Source organism: Jatropha curcas, chromosome 8 (genome assembly GCF_041381405.1).
Source record: "Jatropha curcas cultivar XTBG-Jc1 chromosome 8, XTBG_Jcur_1.0, whole genome shotgun sequence".
Classification (NCBI taxonomy): Eukaryota; Viridiplantae; Streptophyta; class Magnoliopsida; order Malpighiales; family Euphorbiaceae; genus Jatropha; species Jatropha curcas.
In genome coordinates, this window is record NC_143158.1 from 209,877 (window position 1) to 233,720 (window position 23,844).

Genomic DNA, 23,844 nt, shown 5'->3' on the forward strand with positions numbered 1-23,844 from the left:
TTGGCCTTTGTTTAGCTGCTCACATTTGGAAGATATGATTTTCTACAGTTAAAATATAGATGAAGCTCGGAGAATATGCTTGTGCTGTGCAAATTGTAATCTACTAATATAGATGATCATGAAAGCAAAAATGACATGCTTGTCTTGCATATCCTTTGTTTGCGTGCTTGGTCTTCCAACTGCTTTGTCATTATTAGTTCTTAATGCTTCTCTCCTCAAGTGGGTCTTTTTAATTTTTATAACAGAAGCCAAAAGTTGAATTTCGCATGGAGACTATTTTGCTTGCATGTAAAATATATTTATAAGGTTTGTTTGTGTTTTGACATTAGAACACAAGTGCTGGGTCGACTTTGGTGTCCATTTTAGTTCCATCAGCAATAGTCAAATTTGAGCTGCGATTTTGTATATGGCATGCCCTGTGACATATAAATATATCAAGCAATCTAGTTATCAAAATATAAGAGAATTTGTTTGTCAATGAAAGTACGTTCTGGTTTGACAATTTGCCAACCAAAGCACAAGTTGGAGAAATAAATATACATTACTTTCAAGAATAGAATAATGGTTGTATAAACAAAAAAAAAAAAAAAAAAAAAAAAAGCCATTGTCTAATATTGCAATTTTATCCATATCTCAACTCAACTACCCACTTGAACCCCATTTATATGGATTTTAAAAATAAAATTCAATTCGCTTATAAAACAATTCCATTTATTTATTTAATTTAAACTAAGCTTATGTTTCTATTTATTCTTTAATTTTTTAAACATATATATAAAATCGATTTATCATCACTACTTCAACATGTAAATTGTGATCGGATGTAGGTCAATGACATGTGCAAGAGGGCAATTAAGTCATTTAGGTTGCATAAAAAGGCCAAAAATAAAACGTCATCTAATATACCTTATTATATTTATAATTATTTCGTATAAATAGTTTCACATTCGCAAAGGGAAAGAAGAGAGACCCCTATACCATACCTGCTACTTCCAAACTGACTCCCTCAATCACACATGAAACTCTGCTTATACACGCTCCCATCAAAGGTCTCTTTTCACACCTCTTAGCTCGTATCCTTCTCTGGCTTTTCCTTTTCCAGTTCTAATTCATCGTTATATCAGGTCAGATGGTTTCGATTACTTTTTCTTTTCATTTATATTTGATCGTTTATTTATCATTTTTCTTTTAATTTGGGTTTTTTGATTTTATGCTCTTAATCTGCCCTCGTGAATTCTGGTTCTGTTCTTTTTTCTTTCTTTCTTTTTTTTTTTTTTTTTTTTTTCAATTTGCTATACTTTATTGCAGACACTTTACTGTGGGTTTTGTTTTTTTTTTGGTTGGCCTACTGATTTTGATGTAATCTTGTGTGAATGCGGTTGCATTGACGATCATTTATTGACATATATCGTTGACCCTTGACTTCCGTTGGATCGTTTCTTCCTTTTCTTTTTTTTCCTTCCTTTTAGATGCTTTTGCTGAGAACCATAGTTATTGAATCTAGTTGGTTTGTTGATTGTTTAATTATCAGTGCATATGCAGGATTAATCTAGTTTTCTTGTAATTTCTCTAGTATTTCCTCCGTGAATTACTGGGTTAACAATCTAATCCATCCTTAGGATCAATTTTGATGCTTTTTGTGTACGGTGTAGATTCATATGATGTTTTTGTAACCGTAGAGATGCAATCTTTTTGCCTTAATTCTTGAAGTTTAAAGGGTATGTTAAATATTGGTAATGCTCGAAGAAGAATGTTACCACTATACTATGTTGATTTATTTTTCCAGAATGAGAATTTAATATGTTCGCATCTGTAAACAGGTTTGAGCAAAGGTGAGAACATGAGCTCCCTTTTGGCTTCTGAAGAGAAGCAAGAATTAGAAAATATAACTACTGAAATCATATTCTTGACACATGGCTTGATTCTACAAGTTTACTGTGTGATTGAACTGTATTTATCTTTGTGCATGACACACAACTGACTTCCTTATATATAATACATCTCAATTGTACAGTCAATTGAGTTGTATTCTAGTGATTGTAGTAAATTCAACTCGACTTTTGTGAAGAAAATGTTCACTTCTGAATAGTGTGAGCTTTTAATCAACACAATAGACATTTTCTTTTTCTTTGCGGCTTGTTTAACATTTACTCATCATTGCTTAACTCCTATCTGCTGTTGTTTTATTCATGTAGTAATTATACAATATGCTAGAGTCGGGCTTGTTTCATATGGTGTTGAGATGGAATCTTGGTTAACTTATGCTTGGTATTTTCTTTTTTATTTAGTTAGTCCTACCTACAATTTTGAGGCAAGAAAAGAAAGAAAGACATAACCAATGTACTCTTAGATTTTAATTTGAGGGGTTAATCATGGCATTTGAACCTTATTATCAAAGACGTCCCCTAGCCGGTATTTTCAACATGGAAGATATTCAGTTAAATACCAATTGGGAAGATGTGGTGTGTCCTATATGCTTGGATTTCCCTCACAACAGCGTACTCCTTCAGTGTGCTTCTTATGAGAAAGGTTGCCGGCCTTTTGTGTGTGATACTGATCATTTACACTCGAACTGTTTGGATCGTTTCAAAAGTGCATGTGGTATGCCATCTCCTTCAACATCTGACACAGATCTTACAACAAACACTCAGCCTGCGTCAGTGGAGGAAAATTGTAAACTAGTTTGTCCCCTATGTAGAGGTGAAGTTACTGGGTGGGTGGTGGTTGATAAGGCTCGTGCACATTTAGATGAGAAAAAGCGTTGCTGTGCTGAAGAACAATGCACTTTCACAGGAACCTACTTGGAACTACGTAAACATGCTCAACTTGAGCACCCTCATGCACGTCCTTCAAAAATTGACCCTGCTCGACAACTTGATTGGGAGAATTTCCAGCAGTCCTCTGAGATAATAGATGTTCTAAGCACTATACATTCAGAAGTCCCGCGCGGGGTAGTTTTGGGAGATTATGTGATCGAGTATGGTGACGATGAGACTGAAGATGAATTTGAGGATTTCCCTGGGGATGATGGCAACTGGTGGACTTCTTGCATCTTGTATCAGGTATTTGATAACTTCAGAAGTTCAAGAAATAGAAGAAGGTCAAGAGTAGCTGATACAAGAAGGGGAAGTCACCGATCGAGTTATGATAATTCAAATTCTGATGAAGGTTCTGTTACGTCCATGGAATTTGCAGAATATAGACTAGATGAGGCTGATGATGAGTTTGCAAGTAGAAGTGGCACCACCAGGGGTAGCTCTGGTCATCGCAGGTCAATATGAGTTTCTTTTCATTTTATTTTATTTTCCATTTTCATGTTTATGCTCATTGTATATCAGTTATTTTGTGAGAGAGGATGATTCAAAACTAATTTTTCTATGATCTGAAAAACACTTCCCTTGCACTTTGGCCGTGTTTTCCTTTTTTTTTTTTTTTTTCCAAGACAAAGGTGCCATACTTCCCTTGCACTTTGACTACATTTCTTTTTAAACATGGGTTAGACTTCTTTATGTTCTTTTCTTTCTAAATTTAGCAGTTCAAAGAGGATATTTCTGTAATGCGCATGAACATGTGCTATAAATCTCTCTGAATTCACGATCAATAATTGGAAACGAAATTTGCACCATTTTGTTCAATACAGCCGGTCTAGTTTGACATGGTTGAGGTTTTTTATTGGATGGGGTGTACATCTACAATTTAATATGATTCCTCTACTGCTACATTTTTTTTTTTTTACCATTTTTGTTTTTCAGAATATTAGTGTTGCATTTGGTGAATTTACCATGTTTTTTTCTTTATGTTATTCTTCCTGAATTCCCAGTTCCCGGAGGCGTCGCTCCCGCTTCAATGACAGTTAGGTATGCACTGCATGAAGAACCCTTGCTTTGGCTTTTAAAACAGTTTATTTTATGGTATTTATCATGCAGCATCTTTCCAAATTCGATGTTGATCCATGAGACTTACATTTATAATATTTTACTTTATCCTTGAGCCTCAACCATGCAAGTTTTTGGTGATATATTGGCAGTTCTTTACTGAAAAGTGAACGGAGGATCGAAAGAAAACTGATGGCGCTGGAAATCTGGTCTTCAGGCATTTAAGAGCCAACAACTGAATCAGATCTTGTAACATATTAAATAGATCTGCTGGTTAGACTTGAATTTTTGTATCTGACTGGTTACATGGTGACCAAATTTGTTATTTTGAATCTACCTTTTGATTTGAAGCTGACTATTCATTTGCAATTAGGACAATGAAGGATGACTTAGCTGTTGACATATACAGAATGGTTTTCTGATGGTGCTTTTCCCTTTTAGTTTAGTAGGCGAGCAGATTTTTTTCATTATGTATATCTTTTAGCGTATCACTGTATGTGGCAATGATGTTAATTTGAAAATTTCATTTCTACAAAGTTCAGAGTCTTAGATAATAATAAAATAACTAGCAACTGCATGCGCACAAAATGAGAAGAGAAGGGCTTCTTGCTGCGAATATAATTTTCTATTTCTTTCCTGCACTATCTTCTGTCGCCTTTCAATGAGAGGAAAACTTTTCCCTCGTATTACAAATAGGAGTTTAAAGCGAAACGAGGTATTTTATACTAATTAACATATTAAATCATTCAGAATGTTTTATAGGAAATACCAAATATCCGACAACCTCTAGCAAAATGTGGTCTACATATAAATTAACAAAAGATTGATTCGAAGACTAATATGGAACGTTCTTGGGAAGGTTCCTAATAACATTATTCTTCAACCCAATTTTTGTGCGCATGGCCTCTGCGCCTGATCGATTCATTTCCTTCATCACTTTCATCCTCACCATCTGCTCTCTTGACTGCACTGTTGCCAATCCCATGCTCCTGTACCTAAAAAATAGTCCAGAAACATGCCATTACTATAAATCTTTCATTTAACTTTTCCTTTGTAGAGGAAAGCAATAGATTTTAATCAAACTCGTCATTTGTTATTCAGGACAGATTTTAGAAGGGGAGAATAGAAACTAACCTAGAGGCCAATGCAGCAGTAATGGCCGCATAATTGGCCGGTGATGGACGTGGCTTCTGGCGGTAGTAGCGCAGAAATTCCCGTGAACCAATGGTTTTGGATAATATCCTCTTATCAGATCTCATAGTTATGATGAGCTCTGAACCACCGCCCCCAAGTTCTACAGTATTGGCCATATCACTTGAGGCAATCAGCTGTTTTCCACTTTCATCCACATAACTGTAACCAAGAAACAAAATATGAGAGAAACAGAAGTAACACTTGCATATTAAAAGAAACAATGAGAAGCCAAATCAACGGGGCAAGATGCACTCTGCTTCTAATTATAATTAATGAGCATGGGAATGTCATAAACCTGCTGCTATAGTCATAAAATTCTTCTAATTCAGCTTCTTCTTCATCATCACCACTACCGTAATGTACCTTGCAATGACTTTTTGCAGCCATATGCTTCCTAACAGCTTCTAAGCTGTTAAAAGGATGACACCTATCGTTGCAATACAAACACAAAAAATCCCTCTTCACCTGCACAAGGGAGAAAGACACAAGTGAACATTGCAAGTAAAGAAAAAACAAGTTATTGCAGCAAGAAAGGACATAGACTGTAATATAGTACCTTAAGACCAAGATAAGTAAGAAGGCCTTTTGGATCCTTCAAGTACTCAACATCAGGAATGAAAAAACCATGGTGCTTGTGCATGTGAACCATGCAACTTTCTATGTTATCATGCTCTTGATCACACATAAAGCAACATGATGGATCCAACAAGTCATCATCTTCATCCTCAGCCATATCTTCATCCGAAGCCTCATTTACATTCAAATCAGTCAATGATTTTGTGGCCTCACCTACTAACTCTTCCTCTTGATCAACCTCTTCCCATTCATCATCACTATCTTCGCGTACTTCATTGCCCACCTCTCTTCGAGGGGCATGCTTACTCATGGCATGGCGCTGAAGCGGTTTAATCACTGCCCTATCCTCATCTTGAGTTGTTCCTTGAGAAGCCCGCATGATGTGGCTCCGTGATTTAAGATGCTGAGCATGAGCTTTGGAACTTCGATATCCCTTACCACATAGAATGCAACTGTATAGCATAGGGCTCTCATTTGAGTTATCCTTCTCTTGAGCAAGGGCAGACTGTCTAGCTAGAAACAGCGCTTCAGTCACCCCTGGAACACCAGCTACCTGTTACATATTTCTTTGAAGGCATAAAAACCTAGTGGAAAAAGAAGAAATTCCAGATAAATAAAAAAATCCGCAGTTCTAGGTCATTAGCGTCTCTGGATCTCACTGACGGGAAATGACAAAGATACACATTTAAGATGATCCCAGCAAAACCTTACACACATAGAATAAAAGTCGTTCAGCAGCAGTTGCTATTTACACAAAATTCACTTTCTACACAATCCCAACTTTGATTCAATATCATAGGTTAGCCTGTAAATATCTAGCAGAATGTTTCGTTGATAATAGTGTAGCTAAGGAACTAAACACAATTGACGACAGCAATATACAACCAAGTCATTCACAGAAAACGAATCTCGAAATCACTTGCGCAAATTAACTACTCACTAGGATAAATACCGATTTGAACATCAAAATTTTCGAGCTATTAAAGAACACGAGTTCTTCAGTGGAGATAAGCGAAAGCAATTGGCTTGAGAAACTTCAATAAAAATTAAAAAATCTCAAAAATCATTTTCAGCCGTAGAATGGCGTGCCTTCCTATAATCAATAATCACATCCAAAATTTCTAGAAAAAAAAAAAAAAAAGAAAAACGATGAGATGCTAATTGAAAGAGAACCTTGCGTTTGAGATTGTAGCGATGCCAATCGGACTTGTAATGGAGCTTTTGCTCTGTATCGTCCTTGAATTCCTTATTGCAGGCGTTGCAGGTTAGTCCTGGCATTTCTTCTTCTCCCTTTCCTTGCTTCGATGAGTTTTTGGTCTTCTGGCTTCGAAACAGAAGAGAGATATTAAAAGGGAAGGAAAGTACACGACCGCTCGAAGTCGGCGAGAGGGTGATCCAATTTACAAATAACCACAGCAGTCGCTTGCGCAAGCGAAGACGAAATTCGAAACGCAGTCATTATTTATCAGACCCTGGGACGCTGAGACCCAGCATTAGTAACAAAACAATAGGAGTCAAAGCAAGGCCCAGTGGATGACTTGGGTTTGAAGCCCATTCTTGTACACAATCTATATTCGAAGCCCATTTACGATCTGATAGCCTTGACTGGTTCCCCAAACATGTTTGAGACGAGTATGAAAATGGCAAATTGGAAGCAGTGATAATGGGCTGTGGAATTGAAGCAGACAAATTCATGCAATTGTTCTTAATACATTCTTTGCCGGAAATTCATTATCTTCAGTTATTTATTTAATTATTGCTATTTATATTATTTTGCTACTATCATAATATTATTGTTTTTTCAAAAAAAAAAATTAAATTATGATAAAATGGGATAATTAAAATTGAAAATTAGTAGAAGGGGAAATTGATTTTAAAAAACATATATATGGAGGAGATTAATTTTCATAATGAGCAACTTTTATCTCCTACCAGAAAAGGAATAGATAAATTCCAGAAAGGGAAAATTTAAACATTCATTCCTGTTTTGCACAAATTCGGACCAATCCATCTTAGACAAGTCATCTACTTAAAAGGACGCAGCAGCAACGCCTCTTATTCATCAGCGTCAGCGTGATAGTAATAACCGCTATAAACCTCAAGCGGATCAAATCAAATAAACCGCTGCCCTTTTTTCTTTTACTTCCTCCCCGAAAAAGACAGAAGGAAACTCAGTTGCTCTTTGCTTCTCCAGCTGACGATTATGAACTCCATTTCCAGTCCTCGACAAGCCTCCGAGCTCCGATCTGGCGGGAAAATTGTCCGAGTCAAGCGAACCACTGGTCCCAGGACTCCTTACGAGCGCCCCCCTAGATTGCTGCCCAATTCCGGTCTCCAAAACCCTAATTGGCTGTCGAGACTCATTTTATCTCCTACTCGGTTGATTGCTACCGGCGCCGGCAGAGTTCTCTCCTCAGTCTTCGGCCCTGAATCTTCGTCTTCCTCTTCGTCTTCGGAAGGGGATTTCACTTCAGGTGTGTCGCATTATACGATAGGAAAGAAATTTGTTTTGACTTTACATTTTATAAATTTCTTATCTGACTTATGTTCAAAGGAATGCTGTCACTGTATTATGTTGTGAGCTTAGAAATTACGCTTGTTGGAGTGATATGTATTGTCTAATAGTTTTATTTAATAAACAGCCCTAGAGATCTGCCTTTTCTATTCTCTGTACTTTACTCTCAAGCTGTTAGTTCAGGTGTCATCTAAGCGAGCCACTGGATTAATCTGACTGATACAGTACTCGTTTCTCTTCTTATTTTTCATATTATATGTTCCGCTCTATTTGTCACTATGAGAAGTAGAAGGAAACGTGGATTATGGTTCGTGGTTTTGATGGATGGTATTTCTTTATCTCAATTTTTGCAGAGGATAATATGAACGACACAAATGATGATAACGGTGTCTCTTCTCAAGATGCCAGCAGATTGGAAAAGGTAGTTATGCTACAAGTTTTGCGTTACGTGTTTGTCTTGTGTTCGGCAAGATGAAGGTTGCATAGCACCTTATACATACTACAGTTAGGATATTGATAGTTAAAATGGAATAAAAAGTTGTTTGTCTAACATATCATCCTTCCCTTCAGTCTTCTTCTATTTTCTATTTTCAATTTGTTTCGTGCCTTATGCCAGAGTAAGTGGACATTCTGTAAGAATACAAGGAAGAAAAAAGATTCTCTGGATGATATTATATCAAGCTGCATCTTTTATGTTTTATTAATGTCCAAAATAATCATATTTGTAAGTGCAGTGCATTGAAGCCCTTATAGTTTTACATGGACTACTTATGAGAGACCTCATGACTGCAAAATTACCTCCTTTGTTAACATGTTAGTTGTTTATGGCCAACATTATATTATGGTGGTGTTTTAGTTGTTCCAGTCTTGTTCCTTAATTTTGATAAAACTGGATATGATACTCTATGTTTGCTGGACTTTGAATTCTTCTTTTTGCACTTAAATTGGAAGAATCATACGTCTGAGAAGAACAATTCACTAAGGAAAGATCTCCAATATATAGAGTGGAAGAGTGAAACAAAACGTGCAATTGAACGACTTCTCTTGCAGGAAACCTTCTCAAGGTAATTGAGGTTTCTGTTGCTTCTTTTAATATTTTTGTGGGCTCTTACGTGGCTGTTTCTTATTTGCTTGCCACTATTATTGCTAATTGTTGTAGATATGCCAGGTGCATTCTTTTCTTCTACATGCATTTAATGTTCCCATCCTGGCTGCAATATTTCCTTATTTTCATTTCCCTTTCTTCTATCTGCTTGAAAAGTTGTGGTTCTTAATTTACCAAAACTACCTCTAAGTTTTAAGTTTTTCAATTTACGAAGTGATTGTAGTTAAAGTTCGAAAAAGCACCAATAATTTATTTTTTGTCAGACTTGGCTGATCATGCTTTAATTCTTGAACTTCTAAGTTTTTTGAGTATTTATTCTTCATTTATTTCTCTTCTGATCCATGATTAACTATTTAGAGTTCACCTATGACCAGGGAAGAATGTGATAGACTAACATATATTATTAAATCGAGAGTTGTAGATTCTCCCATCACTGGAGGCATAGATGGGAAACTAAGTGATATACCTGACAGAACAGTTGGCAGCGGTATTACTTTTTCAGAAACTTTGTGAATGCAAGAAAAGACTTAAGAATATCTGCCAATTCCACCTTTGGCTGATGGCTCTACTCTTTTTTCAGATGTTGATTTGCCTGAACTTCGAAATACAGCTATTACAGAGGCTAAAAAATGGCTAGAGGAAAAGAAATTGGGATCAAATTCAAAGTCGGAGTTGGAGTGTGGAACCTGTACTCTGAACACTGTTATGTTGCCACATGTTAGTAGTTCTTCTCTGACAACCAAGTCTTGGACATTAGTTTATCACTATTGTATCATTTACTTTGACTTAGATTATGTAGATGAGTACTGTATCTAGTAGGGCTGAGCAAACGGTCAGTTCGGTTCAAACCGACCAAAACCGAATCCACAAAATATAAACCGAAGTTTCTTTATAATAAACCGAGCCAGACCAAAGTTTGTATATGAACCGAACCAGTTTGTTCATGTTAGTATACTATTGTAATTAATTGACTATACTGTTGTAAGATAGCTGTAAATAACCATCAATTAGGAGATAAATTAGGCATCAATTAGGGAGCTAATTCAGGCTGTAAATGTCAACCATATTAGGAGACAATGGGCATCAATTAGGAGAGATATTAGGCATCAATTAGAGAGCCAATTAAGGCTGTAATTGCCAGCCATAATTAGAAGACAATGGGCATCAATTAGGGCTGTAATTTAGGAATTTATTCCCAAATTTGTGGATACTTCAGTCTATTTAAACCCAATCAGCTTGTGGGAATAGACAAGCAAATTTTCTATCAAAATTCCATTGAGATACAGCAAGTTTGTCATGGTATCAGAGCCTAATTAGGCAATTTTAGAGCTGTTCTTTTATGAGTTTCAGCTTTGTTTTTTGAAGAACAAAGTGCAGATTCTGCTGTCTTTAATTCTGCAGTTTCTGTTTCTGCTTTCTTTGTTTAGTTCATATCTTTGATGAACTCTCGGTCATAGAAATTCTGAATTTCTATTTGGAGGTTCTCTTCATTTGGAAGAGATTCTGGTGGACATTTTTCTGCAACTTTCTGGCTGTAGGATTTTCATCTTGGTGGGTCTGTTACTTCTTCTAGTAGACCTGCTCCTGGTTGTTTTATTCCTAATTTTGCATTTCTGGTCTCCTTGTGCTATTTGAGATGGCCACATCAAACACAGTTGAGAGTTTTCATGTTCGTTTCACCGGAAAAAATTACTCTTCATGGGAATTTCAGTTCCAGCTCTTTGTTACAGGAAAAGAACTGTTGGGCCATATAGATGGAAGTGATCCAGCTCCTAAAGATGCTAAGGAGTTGCTTCATTGGAAAGTTAGAGATGCAAGAGTAATGACATGGATTCTGGGGTCAGTTGACCCTCTTATTGCTTCTAATCTGAGGTCTTCTAAAACTGCAAAAGCCATGTGGGATTACTTGAAAAAGGTCTATGATCAAGACAATGCTGCAAGACGTTTTCAATTGGAGAGCGATATTGCTAATTATTCCCAAGGAAATCTCTCCATTCAGGAATATTATTCTGGTTTTCAGAATTTATGGGCTGAGTTTACTGACACTATTTATGCTAAAGTGCCTGCAGAATCACTCCCTGTACTTCAAGAAATTCATGAGCAAAGCAAAAGAGATCAATTCTTAATGAAGTTGAGGTCTGAATTTGAGACACTTCGCTCAAATTTAATGAGTCGTGTTCCTTCACCTTCTTTAGATATTTGTTTTGGCGAATTACTTCGCGAAGAACAACGTTTTCTTATTCAGAACTCTCTCCAACAAGAAAATACTGTCAAGGTTGCTTTTGCTGCCCAAGGAAGAGGAAAGGGTCGGGATATGAGTAGAATTCAATGTTATAACTGCAAAAATTATGGGCATATTGCTGCCAATTGTGGAAAGAAGTTCTGTAATTATTGCAAACAGTCAGGACATGTCATAAAGGAGTGTCCGACACGGCCTCAAAATCGAAAATCGAATGCTGCCCCAATTGCACCAAATAATCTCACTCATTTTGCTGCTCCAACAGTTTCTACAACTCCCTCTTCAGCTGCTGAACCTGTGATTCTTACTCCAGAAATGGTGCAACAAATGATTATTTCAGCCTTCTCCGCCTTAGGACTACAAGGTAACGATACCTCCTCCTCCTCCTCTCAACTTTGGCTTGTTGATTCTGCTGCCTCAAATCATATGACAAACACATCTAACATGCTTACGAATGTTCGCAAATATCATGGTTCAACTGAAATTCAGATTGCAAATGGTAGTACAATACTTATTACTGAGATTGGAGATCTTAGACCATGTTTCAACAACGTTTTTATATCTCCAAAGCTCTCAACTAAGCTTCTTTCGGTTGGTCAGTTAGTAGATAACAATTATGATTTTCATTTCTCTCGTAATGGTTGTCTTGTGCAGGATCAGGCATCGGGGACAGTAATCGCGAAGGGGCCTAAAGTTGGGAGACTATTTCCATTACTATTTTCTGTTCCTCGTATCTCTTCATTTTGAACTACAGTTATTAGTAAAAGTGAACTATGGCATAGACGTTTAGGTCATCCTAATCCTGTTATTTTGTCTCATTTATCAAATTCTGGTTTCTTGGGCAATAAAGAATTCCTTGCTAAGGTTCCTTTTGATTGTTCCACATGTAGACTCGGTAAAAGCAAAACTCTTCCTTTTCCTTCTAATGGTAGTCGTGCTGTCCAATGTTTTGATATAATTCATAGTGATGTCTGGGGCATTACGCCTGTTGTTTCTCATGCTCAATACAAGTACTTTGTGACATTTATTGATGATTACAGTAGATATACATGGGTATACTTCCTTCATTCTAAATCTGATGTATATTCTGTTTTCAAGACCTTTTTAGCCTATGTTGAGACTCAGTTTTCTACTTGTATTAAAGTATTACGATCTGATTCTGGAGGAGAATATATGTCTCATGAATTTCAGAATTTTCTTCGTGAGAAAGGAATTGTCTCACAACGTTCATGTCCTTATACACCACAACAAAATGGAGTTGCTGAGCGTAAAAATCGTCATCTTTTGGATGTAACTCGAACTTTGTTAATTGGATCTTCAGTTCCATCTAAGTTTTGGGTTGAAGCCTTATCTATTGCAACTTATCTAATTAATAGAATGCCTTCTCAGGTATTAAGTCTTGACTCCCCATATTTTCGTTTGTATCATCAATATCCTAATTATCATGATTTACACACATTTGGTTGTGTTTGTTTTGTTCATCTACCTTCTCATGAACGTCATAAACTTTCAGCTCAATCTGTTAAATGTGCATTTATGGGTTATAATTCTTCTCAAAAGGGTTTTGTTTGCTATGATTCCACTTCTAACAAATTTCGTGTTTCTCGAAATGTTATTTTCTTTGAGCATCAATATTTCTTTCCTAATCTTGCTAAGTCTTCTTCTACTTCTCCCATTCTTCCAATTTTTGAGGATTTACCAATTGTTCCTAATCGGTTTAAGCCTGGATTTGTGTATGGAAGACGTCAACCAACTATGCCTCTTCCTGAGACTGATCCCTCATCTGTGTCTGATTCTCCTGAATCTACTCTGCGTCGCTCTACCAGAGTATCCCGACCTCCAAGACGGTATGGTTTTTCTGATAATCCTGCTGGATATTCTGCCACTTTATCTGATATTTCTATTCCATCTTGTTACTCACAAGCCTCCAAGAATGAATGTTGGCAAAAAGCCATGCAGGACGAACTTCAAGCTCTTCACGACAATCATACATGGGAAATTCTTCCTTGCCCTCCAAATGTTAAGCCCATTGGATGTAAATGGGTTTATTCAGTCAAGCTTCGTTCTGATGGAACCTTGGATCGATATAAAGCTCGATTGGTTGCCCTTGGCAATAAGCAAAAGTACGGAGTGGACTATGAGGAGACCTTTGCTCCAGTTGCAAAGATGACTACCGTCCGTACTATTATTGCAGTTGCTGCTTTTCAGGGTTGGCCGCTTCATCAAATGGATGTCAAAAATGCTTTTCTTCATGGTGATCTTAAAGAAGATATTTATATGACACTTCCATTGGGTTTGCCTTCCTCATCTTCAACACATGTGTGTAAGTTAAAAAGGTCTCTGTATGGACTAAAACAAGCTCCACGTGCCTGGTTTGACAAGTTTCGGTCTACCTTACTTCAGTTTTCATTTGTGCAAAGTAAATATGACTCCTCTTTGTTTCTTCACAAGAGTTCTGCTGGTTTTGTTCTACTCCTTGTTTATGTAGATGACATTATTATCACTGGCACTAACACATCAACGATCCTCACTCTTCAACAATCTCTTCAAACTTCTTTTAATATGAAGGATCTTGGTCCACTTACATATTTCTTAGGGCTGGAAGTTCACTATGATTGTTCTGGAATATTTTTGCATCAACACAAATATACTACAGATTTGATTACTTTAGCAGGCCTTCAAGATTCATCCCCAGTTGATACTCCTTTGGAATTAAACGTCAAGTATCATAGTCAAAACGGAGATCTTCTTCCTGATCCATCTCTTTATCGGCAATTAGTTGGCAGTTTGAATTATCTGACTATTACACGGCCCGATATTTCTTTTGCAGTTCAGCAAGTCAGTCAATTCATGAGTACTCCGCGTCACTTACATATGGTAGCAGTTCGTCGAATCATTCGCTATCTTCTTGGCACATCTTCTCGGGGTTTATTCTTTCCTACTGGCTCTCCCGTACGCCTTGTTGCTTACAGTGATGCTGATTGGGCCGGTTGTCCAGACACTCGTCGCTCTATAACTGGTTGGTGTATGTTTCTTGGCGATTCTTTGATATCTTGGAAAAGTAAGAAACAAGACCGTGTTTCAAAATCTTCTACTGAGTCTGAATATCGGGCTATGTCCGCTGCTTGCTCAGAGATTGTTTGGTTACGTGGGTTACTTGCTGAAATTGGATTTCCTCAGCCTCATTCTACTCCTCTGCATGCTGACAACACTAGTGCCATACAAATTGCTACAAATCCAGTTTTTCATGAACGTACCAAACATATCGAAGTCGACTGTCATTCTATTCGAGAGGCAGTAGATACAGGTGTCATTTCTCTTCCACATGTCTCCACTGCTCTTCAAATTGCTGATGTATTCACTAAATCTATGACAAGACAACGTCATCAATTTCTCGTTGGCAAATTGATGCTTCTTGGTCGCCCAGCATCAATTTGAGGGGGGATGTTAGTATAATGTTAGTATACTATTGTAATTAATTGACTATACTGTTGTAAGATAGCTGTAAATAACCATCAATTAGGAGATAAATTAGGCATCAATTAGGGAGCTAATTCAGGCTGTAAATGTCAACCATATTAGGAGACAATGGGCATCAATTAGGAGAGATATTAGGCATCAATTAGAGAGCCAATTAAGGCTGTAATTGCCAGCCATAATTAGAAGACAATGGGCATCAATTAGGGCTGTAATTTAGGAATTTATTCCCAAATTTGTGGATACTTCAGTCTATTTAAACCCAATCAGCTTGTGGGAATAGACAAGCAAATTTTCTATCAAAATTCCATTGAAATACAGCAAGTTTGTCAGTTCAGTCTATTTTTGCGGTTTTTATCATTTCGGTTTGGTTCTAAGCCCAACCGCCGAAGTGACCGAATTGAACCTATCAATAAATTCGGTTCAAACCAAATGAACCGACCAACTGAACCTCTCTTGGGCATCAGACCGAACGGAACCAAAATGAATCAGTTTGGTTTTCGGTTCGGTTCGGCCAGTAATTTTGCTCACCCCTACTGTCTAGTTAGGTTAACTAGTGGGTCCTAATACTCTGTGTTTTTATTTTCAGTTGATAATTGGATTTCTTTCTTTCCATTTAATTTCTTTTATCAGTATATTCATTAAAGTATGTATAGCAAAGATGCTATGTATTTTTACCATGTATTGCCGTGCTGGATTCAGTATTGTCCTTACAATGAAATGGGTTTATTGGCAACCTAATATTTCTTGATATAGATATGCATAATTTTATTGATTTTTCCTCTAGTATCCCAATCAACTAAGGTGTGCAAGTTTCTGAAACTTCTGCGTTATTTTTTAACTGCTAGCTAATTGGTGCACATCAGCTTGTGTGGACAATGCACCATCCTTAATGGTCGTGCAAAATTAACTTTTTTTTTTTTTTTTTTTTTTTTTGCATCACAATTTTTTTCTTTTTTGCATGGCAGGTTACCGAAGGTGAAGCAGGTTCGCCTGTCGATTTGGCCAAATCTTACATGCGAGCACACCCCCCATGGGCATCAGCATCACCACCTATGAGCAATATCCAGTTGCAGTCCCCATCACCAATGACGACACAGATTTTTAAGGAAGAAGCCCCATATTTGTTTGGCCGCAATTCTGCATCCTCTTCCAAGGTGCCATTTGGAAGACCTTTCTCTTGTTTGTGTGTAGGAGTAGTTATTTAAATGTTGATATGGCGTGTATGACTTGAATTTTAATAGTAAAAACTGATCTTGTTTGAAGGTTGTTTTTTCAACAGCTATTTGGATATTTGATCTTGGTGGACAAAGATCTCTTATTGGATGATCCAAATCTTCAAGGGTGAAAAAAAATTAAACAAAATCAAGCAGTAGGCATATTAGGTTCAAAATAGAAGCAATTCTAGGAGTAACTGAGTTCTGTGGCAGCATTGTTGAATGCTACCTTGATGTATGCGAGTCTTGCAACATTCAATCATGGCTAAGTTTTTGAAAAAGTTGGAAAGAAATTGAGCGAAGGAACTGAAAATAAGATGCTTGGTTGGAAGTTTATTGTTATGTGCCCAAGATAAATGAATTGAGGAGGCAAAACGAATAGGAAAATTAGAAGGATTTGTACAGTTGTGATTCATATTTTACTGGATTAGCTGACATTTTTCTTGTATTATTCTAACTCAATTTGTTGTGTTCTCCATGTGGAAACTTAAACGCAGCCTGTTAGAAATTCATCTGCCGCTGGTTCATGGAATATCCTGGAGGAAATAAGGAAAGTGAGATCTAGGGCAACTGAAGAGATGTTAAGGACCCGGCGGTCATCATTAATTGATTGGTCTACATTGGCTTCAGATAATAAAACGAGCCCTAATTCATTGGTGGTGGATAAAGCAGAATCTGGTATGAAAAATAAAGTGCATAACTCAATACAATTTATACATGCACCTTTGAGGATAGTGAAATAACTACTCATGCGGTACTTGTTTGAGAAAAACTCATTTGGCTAATTGTGTTCTGTACTTATAGCTCATTTTATGCCTTTTCAGTTTCACATGTAGCACAGGATGGAGTGCAGAATGAGGTTTCTATACCAGATCCGGCTACTTCAGTTCCTGAACAAAGTCAGGTAGTTGAACGGTGGGATTAGATATCGTTCAAAAAGTTTCACTTAAATTTTTCTTAGAATCTTTTCTTCTTTTTTCTTCTCTCTCTCTCTCTCTCCCCCTTTTCTGCAATTAGCTTGCATATAGGAAAAAGGAATTATTTTCTGATCTTAAAACAGCATGAGCAGCTTGCTATGTTTCATCTCATTACTTAATTTACTAATTTCACTCAATTTTTTTTTTTAAAATCTTCTCTTCTTTTTTCTTCTCTCTCTCTCTCTCCCTTCCGCAATTTGCTTGCATATAGGAAAAGGGAACTATTTTCTCATCTTAAAATGGCATGAGCGGCTTGCTATTTTTCATCTCATACTGAATTTACTAATATGTTTATGATTAAAACAAAAAATTTCATATGTCTAACGATTTATTAATATTTTTATGAAGGAAGTAGAAGCTAGACAAATTGTTGAGGAAGCTGAAGGTGCCTTTTCCAATTCGGCTAGAGTTTTTTTCTCTTCTTTTTATTGCTAGGTAAATTCTTTTTGTCATGAATTAAAAACTACTAATCATGGCCTGTGGGATGGCTCAGAAGGGAGATTGAGCCAAGGACAAAGACCTCAGCCTTCAGAAGATATGAATGCTGCATCACAGAGGTAAGCTTTCCCTGTTAGTCCATCTCTATTTTCTCTTTCCTCTTCCCTCTTTCATGTACACATCCTCTTTCCTCTTTAATGCACGCATGGAATGTTGTGATGCTATTTCTTTTCATTTGACTTCATCTCTCAACATTTTGTAGTGATGGTGATATTGCTGCTGATGGCCCCAAGGATGGTGATGGGATTGGCCAATCTTTGAACTATGCAGTGGGTGGAGATGCTCTAGGTTAGAATTTTAAATCTGATGGTCTAATGTTATGGTTTGTTTGGTATAAATGAATTCCATAAAATTTTATGCCATTTTATTACAAATCCAAATTTTCATGTTTGATATAAATGTAAATCCATTTAGAATTTCACATTTTAATTTCATGAAATTGGTTATATTTCGACCAAATTCTACCAAATGAACTCTAAACTTAAACGAAGTACAAGTCACTAAGCTAATGAATACTTGGTGCAAGTTAGCAAAGCGAGAATTCATTTACAAATGAAAGTTTTTTTTTCTTAATGAAATTCATTTGCAAATGAAATGAATTATACAAGGATTTTTCCAGAACAGTATGTATGAAATCATTCCATTGATGATGTCAATATGCATACCTGTAAATCCATGAATTAGGAACTAACAGCCTATATGAAACTGAGAATTCTATTTATCTATCAAAACATAGTATTATAGAATGCTATGTGATTGCCGCTGCTGTGTAACTTTTCTGGTGGAGTGTTTGTAATCTTATGCATTGCCTAACTAATCTTCTCTACATGAAATCCCAGTATCACCTGAAGTAAATTGTTCCACCGTGGAGGAAGTTACTGGGAGGACTGATGCAGTCGCTGCTAATGGTTTCCCGTCTCCAGGATCTAGGTGAAAAAGAGGCTGGGTCATTTCATTTTCTGTTTTCTTAATGTAATTTTTTATTTTCAAATGATATATTATTTGCGGTAATGCTTATTAACGTCCATCCTGCTCGTTCAGTTTGTTTCCAAGACAGAAAGCAGAGCAGAAGCTGAAGCCATCTGATGAGGATCAAGTTCCTGTTGATTCAGGACATGACATGATGACAAGAACTGCTCCCGCTGATGAGAAATGTGAACATTTGAGTGAATCTCATGTTCAGGTGCCCGCTGTAGATGAGAATGATAGTGCAGCCACAGGCTCCCAAAACAGTTCTAGCATGCGTTATGGAGGGCCATCACAGGATCTGTCGCAGCCAAATTTGAAACGAAAGGCAGGCAAGGGCAATGATGTCAAAGTCACCGAGAAGCAACAAGGAGGGAAAAGGAGATACGTGAGGAAAGTGAAGGGACGGGGTAAATAATGTTCAACTATGTCTGGATACTTTACTGTATATGTGACTATTTACTAGTCTAGAGAGACAGATGTTACCACGACAGGTATTGGGTAAAATTGTAATGAAATGGATAATTGTTAGTTTAGTGTTAACTGAGCATGGTTTTTGCCCTTAAATTGGGCGGTTGTTCGGTCGTCGTGACATGTAGGCAGGCAGGCATTTTCAGTCCAGGAATTGATTTATGGAGCTATTTGTATCATTTCCTATCAGAAGCTACGTAGACTGCTATGCAATGGTATTTGATTATTTGTTTTGGATTAATTAGAAAAAATTCGAAGTCGCCCATGAGATGTGTCCTTTTTACTTCATTTAATTATGTGAGCGAGTATTAGGTATTTAACAAAATGATTTTAAAAAACAAAAGTCACCTTAAATCTTTCCTTTTAAATATTTTGATTTGATATATAAAGCCAGAAGGGTGAAATGTAAAACCAATTTGGGCCGGTCGAGATCTTTTGCACCGTCGAATTTGGCCCAATAAAGATCTGTAATTTTCTTCTCACGGGACACGGCTATGTAAAACCCTGAAAAGATCGATTACCGATCACTAGATCAGCACCGGCTCCGTTGCTTGGAGTGTGCCTTTAAAATTGGACAATCTCTTATAACAGTTGACACGTCTGTCACTTAGGAAGCAACACAAACGCAATGGATCCTTACCCTTCCTCCTCCGCTCTAATAGCTCAGAAAACCTGGGAACTCGAGAACAATATAATCACGGTGGACACTTCTCCAACCACCAATTCTACGGCGGACGCCTCGTCGGATGCGATTTTCTACTATGACGAGACAGCGCAGGCCAAGTTCCAGCAGGATAAGCCTTGGGCCAACGATCCCCACTACTTCCGGCGCGTTAAGATCTCTGCACTCGCACTTCTTAAGATGGTGGTGCACGCGCGATCTGGTGGAACCATCGAGGTCATGGGCCTTATGCAGGGAAAGACCGATGGTGACGCCATCATTGTAATGGACGCGTTTGCTCTTCCTGTTGAAGGAACTGAGACTAGAGTCAATGCACAGGCAGATGCTTATGAGTATATGGTCGAGTACTCCCAGACTAACAAGCAGGTATGCTTTGAAAATTAGCTTCTTACAGTCTCTTTGTTTTTTTTTTTTTTTTTTTTTTTTCAGCTGATTACATTTTTAGGGCTTTTTATGGCTGTTGAAAACAACTTAGAGAAGACAAGTATTGGATGTTATTACTCAAGAATGGTTACGTTGCTGAATCTAATGGTTTAACGAACGAAACCTAGTCTCTCTGTTAAGATGTGAATTCACATATTCAGCTTACCAATTCTCCGAAAACCCAATTTGTAGGTTGTTTTTAGTGCTAATTCCTTACCATAATAATTTTATATACTTGAATTATCTGCTTTTTAACAGAGAATATTAGTTTTGAGAACTGTTAATAGATGTTACAGACTGTTACTATCTGTTAGTTGTTTGCTGGACGTTAACAGTTTCACGCTGTTGCTCTATATTTACAAATAAATAAATCATCTTGTAGTTCTTGCTCATAGTAAATATGTTTTTTTAGTACATATAGTCCATATTTATAACACTCGTTGATAATATGCTGTTGTCTAGGCGGGACGTTTGGAGAATGTTGTTGGATGGTATCATTCTCATCCTGGGTATGGATGCTGGCTATCGGGTATTGATGTTTCAACTCAAATGCTCAACCAACAATTTCAGGAGCCTTTTTTGGCGGTTGTTATTGATCCAACAAGGACTGTGTCAGCTGGTAAAGTTGAGATTGGGGCATTCAGGACATACCCAGAAGGATATAAGCCTCCAGATGATCCTGTTTCTGAATACCAGACCATTCCTCTCAATAAGATCGAAGACTTTGGTGTGCATTGCAAGCAGGTTATTATATCGATTTTTTTTGTCCATGTGGGTTTCCTTTATTTTCATTTGGCTGATGTTATTGTCTGTTGCAGTATTATGCTCTGGATATCACTTATTTCAAATCATCTCTTGATTGTCACCTGTTGGATCTTTTATGGAATAAATATTGGGTGAATACTCTGTCATCTTCACCTCTCTTGGGCAATGGAGACTACGTTGCTGGTCAAATTTCAGATTTAGGTAATTCCTTAGTTGTATTTGACCTTTTCAAATGTTGGCTGCTACATTCTATTCTGGCTGTCATGGTTAGAAATTAAGGATACTGAAAATACTTAGCAATCAGGTCATAAGTCTGTGGGGTGTATAAGATTGTTTATACCCATTTAGTTGAACTTGCATATTAAATTTCCTATTATCTATCAAGCTGAATAATGTTCTGTTCATTATACAGCTGAAAAACTGGAGCAAGCAGAGAATCAATTGGCTCACTCCCGATTTGGACCCCTAATTGCACCGTCTCAAAGAAAGAAAGAGGTGGGTGCTTTTCTGTTACTTATTTTTTATGTATTGTTTGATATAGAGAACTTTTTCTTTTTCTTAGTATGGGTTTCAGTTTCTTGGAAGCTTTTATCGATGCAAACTTTTGCTGGGCCGTTTCATCAATATCTCTTTACTATAGATGGAAATCTAAGTGCTATTGTCCCTTAAAAAGTATTTTGTTGCTGAATAGCATGCTTAGCATTTCTGATTTGGGTTTTAAAGCCAGCTATAGCAAAACAATAGCATGTAGAACTTTGCTCCAAATTTGTGCATCCGCGTGCACGTGTGGACATGTTTGAGTCTGTAGTTGGTATTATATGAGTTCAAATTCTGCGAATGATTATCATGTGCTTATGGTGGTCATTTTTCTTCAATTTCACATGCACAGCTATTCAGTGTTCATTTCAATCCATCTGACTAGGTTGTTTAGCTTCCTGCTTGAATCCATCAAAATTGATGGAAAGTTTATTGGTTTCAGATGGCAAATATCAAACAGCAAGACAAACTTGTAAACGTGTTGGGCCACCTTGTTGCATATAATATTTGTGTCTCACTTTAAGCAGCGGTTGATATAAGCAGTCTATCCTCCTCTCTATTCATTCTTCTATTATTGATCTTTCACATGGGAAGAAGTTTTTTCTCTCTCTTCATAATAATGTTAGCTACTCGTGTTAATAACATGAGTTCTTTCTTTCTATCTAAGATCCATTGACTAATTTGCCTTTTTTAATGTTTGTTCAAGAATTACTTTCAACTATTAGAAGTACTTATTCACAAAACTATTTAAAATCTCTATGAGCCCAAAAACTTTTGGAAATTTCAGTTACCCTCAATGGATTGAACTTGGATGAATCCCTAGAGAGCTGTCTGCTATTATAATTTGCACACTTTTTCCTACTTGTATGTGTGTTATGCTCTAGTTGCTTTTACTTTTGATTTTTTTTTTTTTTTTTTTTTTTTTTTATCTTCAATACATCTGTTCTTTGGTCATCTAATTTTGTGAGTGGATGTTTGCATAAGGTTAATAATTGATTTTGGATCACCACTGCTGTTAATTGCAGGAAGAATCTCAGCTTGCTAAAATTACTCGTGACAGTGCTAAAATTACTGTGGAGCAGGTCCATGGTCTAATGTCACAGGTAATTGGGCTGTCTGCGATGCCTACTTTCAAGAATTTAATTATTTGGTTTGAAACAATTTGTTATATAAAATTCTCTGCTTATGGTGAACATTGAATTGATCTTCTCTATTTGTGCTTTAGGTCATCAAGGACATCCTTTTCAACTCTGTACGACCATCTAGCAGGTCGCGCACAGAGGGTTCTGGTCCTGAGCCAATGGTGGAAAGCTGATCAAGACTCACTAGCGACATAACGAGGATGGATGTTCCCTCCCCTGCAGAGTTAGCAAATTTTATTATGAAAAGGGAAAAAAATGAGTGAAGAAAATGACATTAAAAACCAAGTTTTGGTGATTTTGTTCCTCCTCAACTCAGGCAGATGTAAATTCTTTTTCGCATCCATCACTGAATTGGTGGGATTTAAACTTCTGATAATTTGGTAGTTTATACGTGTCTAACATATTTACAGAGACTCTTTTTAGCTCTCTTTCGTTTGGTTCCATATGCATAAGGACTGTTTGTTATACAGTATCTGTCCTTCGGTTTGGTAATCCAAACAGCAAAAATCAAATAGAAACGACGACTACTATTAATATGCCTCAAAAACTAAATCTAGCAGAAGCGAACGGAGAATATCAATTCTATCAGTGCTTGTCTGCGAAACCAGCACTGAAGCTAATACTAATTATACAATGAGGATGTGGTGGCGGAGAATTTTCTTGCATTTACAAATTTTTTCATGTGCCTCAGAAACCATTTCTTCTGTTTCCAATCTTGGAAAACAATTCCTCATTCTCTTTAATTTTTGCTTTCTTTGTCTAATGGATGAGATCCTTGGGAGGGAGATATCCTTGTGGTATTCTCTTTTTTTTTTTTTTTTCTTTTTTTTTAAATTTCAATTATGTCACGTGCAGTTGACAAAAAGGGTGAAATTCAGGTTCAGTTTGGACTTTCCTCCATAGATCGATCGATGTATCTATCCATCTTTTGTTTTTCAAAGGCAGAGGTGCAAAGGGGAACCACCGACTACTGAGATTTCACTAGTTGCGTAAACCAATTCAACTACTCATTTTCACTTAATTGACGAAATTACTACAAGTCTCAGGATTCAGTTACGTAGAGATTTTTTTTATTTTATTTTGCTTCTGTGGTAAAATAGTGAAAATTCAATTTTAAAATTTCGAAAAGGTGGAGCTGAGGGACAAATAAGTAAATTTGAGAGATGATAGAGCAATAATTTACCA

The 23,844-nt window shown here is 36.9% G+C and overlaps 4 protein-coding genes across 6 annotated transcripts; 3 read left to right on the forward strand and 1 right to left on the reverse strand.

Moving 5' to 3' along the window:
* The first annotated feature begins 937 nt into the window (after positions 1-937).
* On the forward strand, positions 938-4,345 carry LOC149493943 (E3 ubiquitin-protein ligase, putative (DUF1644)). 2 transcript variants are annotated; one of them, XM_089725351.1, is made up of 4 exons: positions 938-1,124; positions 2,293-3,271; positions 3,821-3,857; positions 4,028-4,345. In XM_089725351.1, the coding sequence occupies exons 2-3, from the start codon at positions 2,373-2,375 to the stop codon at positions 3,855-3,857; spliced, it is 936 nt and encodes a 311-aa protein (XP_089581477.1). In that variant the 5' UTR covers positions 938-1,124; positions 2,293-2,372; the 3' UTR covers positions 4,028-4,345. The 2 variants fall into 2 exon arrangements, with proteins under 2 accessions (XP_089581477.1, XP_089581476.1); XM_089725350.1 differs by having other exon boundaries at positions 939-1,124; positions 2,289-3,271.
* A 229-nt stretch (positions 4,346-4,574) lies between these two features.
* LOC105637473 (Zinc finger protein 622) lies at positions 4,575-7,092 on the reverse strand. Its single transcript, XM_089725349.1, has 5 exons — positions 6,819-7,092; positions 5,626-6,198; positions 5,365-5,534; positions 5,010-5,228; positions 4,575-4,870 (listed from the first exon to the last, which is right to left on the reverse strand). Exons 1-5 carry the CDS (start codon positions 6,921-6,923, stop codon positions 4,711-4,713), a joined length of 1,227 nt encoding a protein of 408 aa, XP_089581475.1. The 5' UTR covers positions 6,924-7,092; the 3' UTR covers positions 4,575-4,710.
* Positions 7,093-7,636: 544 nt separating this feature from the next.
* Positions 7,637-19,336, forward strand: LOC105637474 (flocculation protein). 2 transcript variants are annotated; one of them, XM_089724574.1, is made up of 13 exons: positions 7,638-8,119; positions 8,514-8,581; positions 9,112-9,224; positions 9,640-9,752; positions 9,846-9,982; positions 15,950-16,138; positions 16,696-16,876; positions 17,023-17,102; positions 17,524-17,560; positions 17,669-17,732; positions 17,876-17,961; positions 18,513-18,603; positions 18,715-19,336. In XM_089724574.1, the coding sequence occupies exons 1-13, from the start codon at positions 7,849-7,851 to the stop codon at positions 19,055-19,057; spliced, it is 1,773 nt and encodes a 590-aa protein (XP_089580700.1). In that variant the 5' UTR covers positions 7,638-7,848; the 3' UTR covers positions 19,058-19,336. The 2 variants fall into 2 exon arrangements, with proteins under 2 accessions (XP_089580701.1, XP_089580700.1); XM_089724575.1 differs by lacking the exons at positions 9,112-9,224; positions 9,640-9,752; positions 9,846-9,982 and having other exon boundaries at positions 7,637-8,119.
* Positions 19,337-19,554: 218 nt separating this feature from the next.
* On the forward strand, positions 19,555-23,124 carry LOC105637475 (COP9 signalosome complex subunit 5a). Its single transcript, XM_012220946.4, has 6 exons — positions 19,555-20,158; positions 20,678-20,959; positions 21,034-21,181; positions 21,393-21,475; positions 22,543-22,620; positions 22,743-23,124. The coding sequence occupies exons 1-6, from the start codon at positions 19,739-19,741 to the stop codon at positions 22,830-22,832; spliced, it is 1,101 nt and encodes a 366-aa protein (XP_012076336.1). The 5' UTR covers positions 19,555-19,738; the 3' UTR covers positions 22,833-23,124.
* The last annotated feature ends 720 nt before the right edge of the window (positions 23,125-23,844 follow it).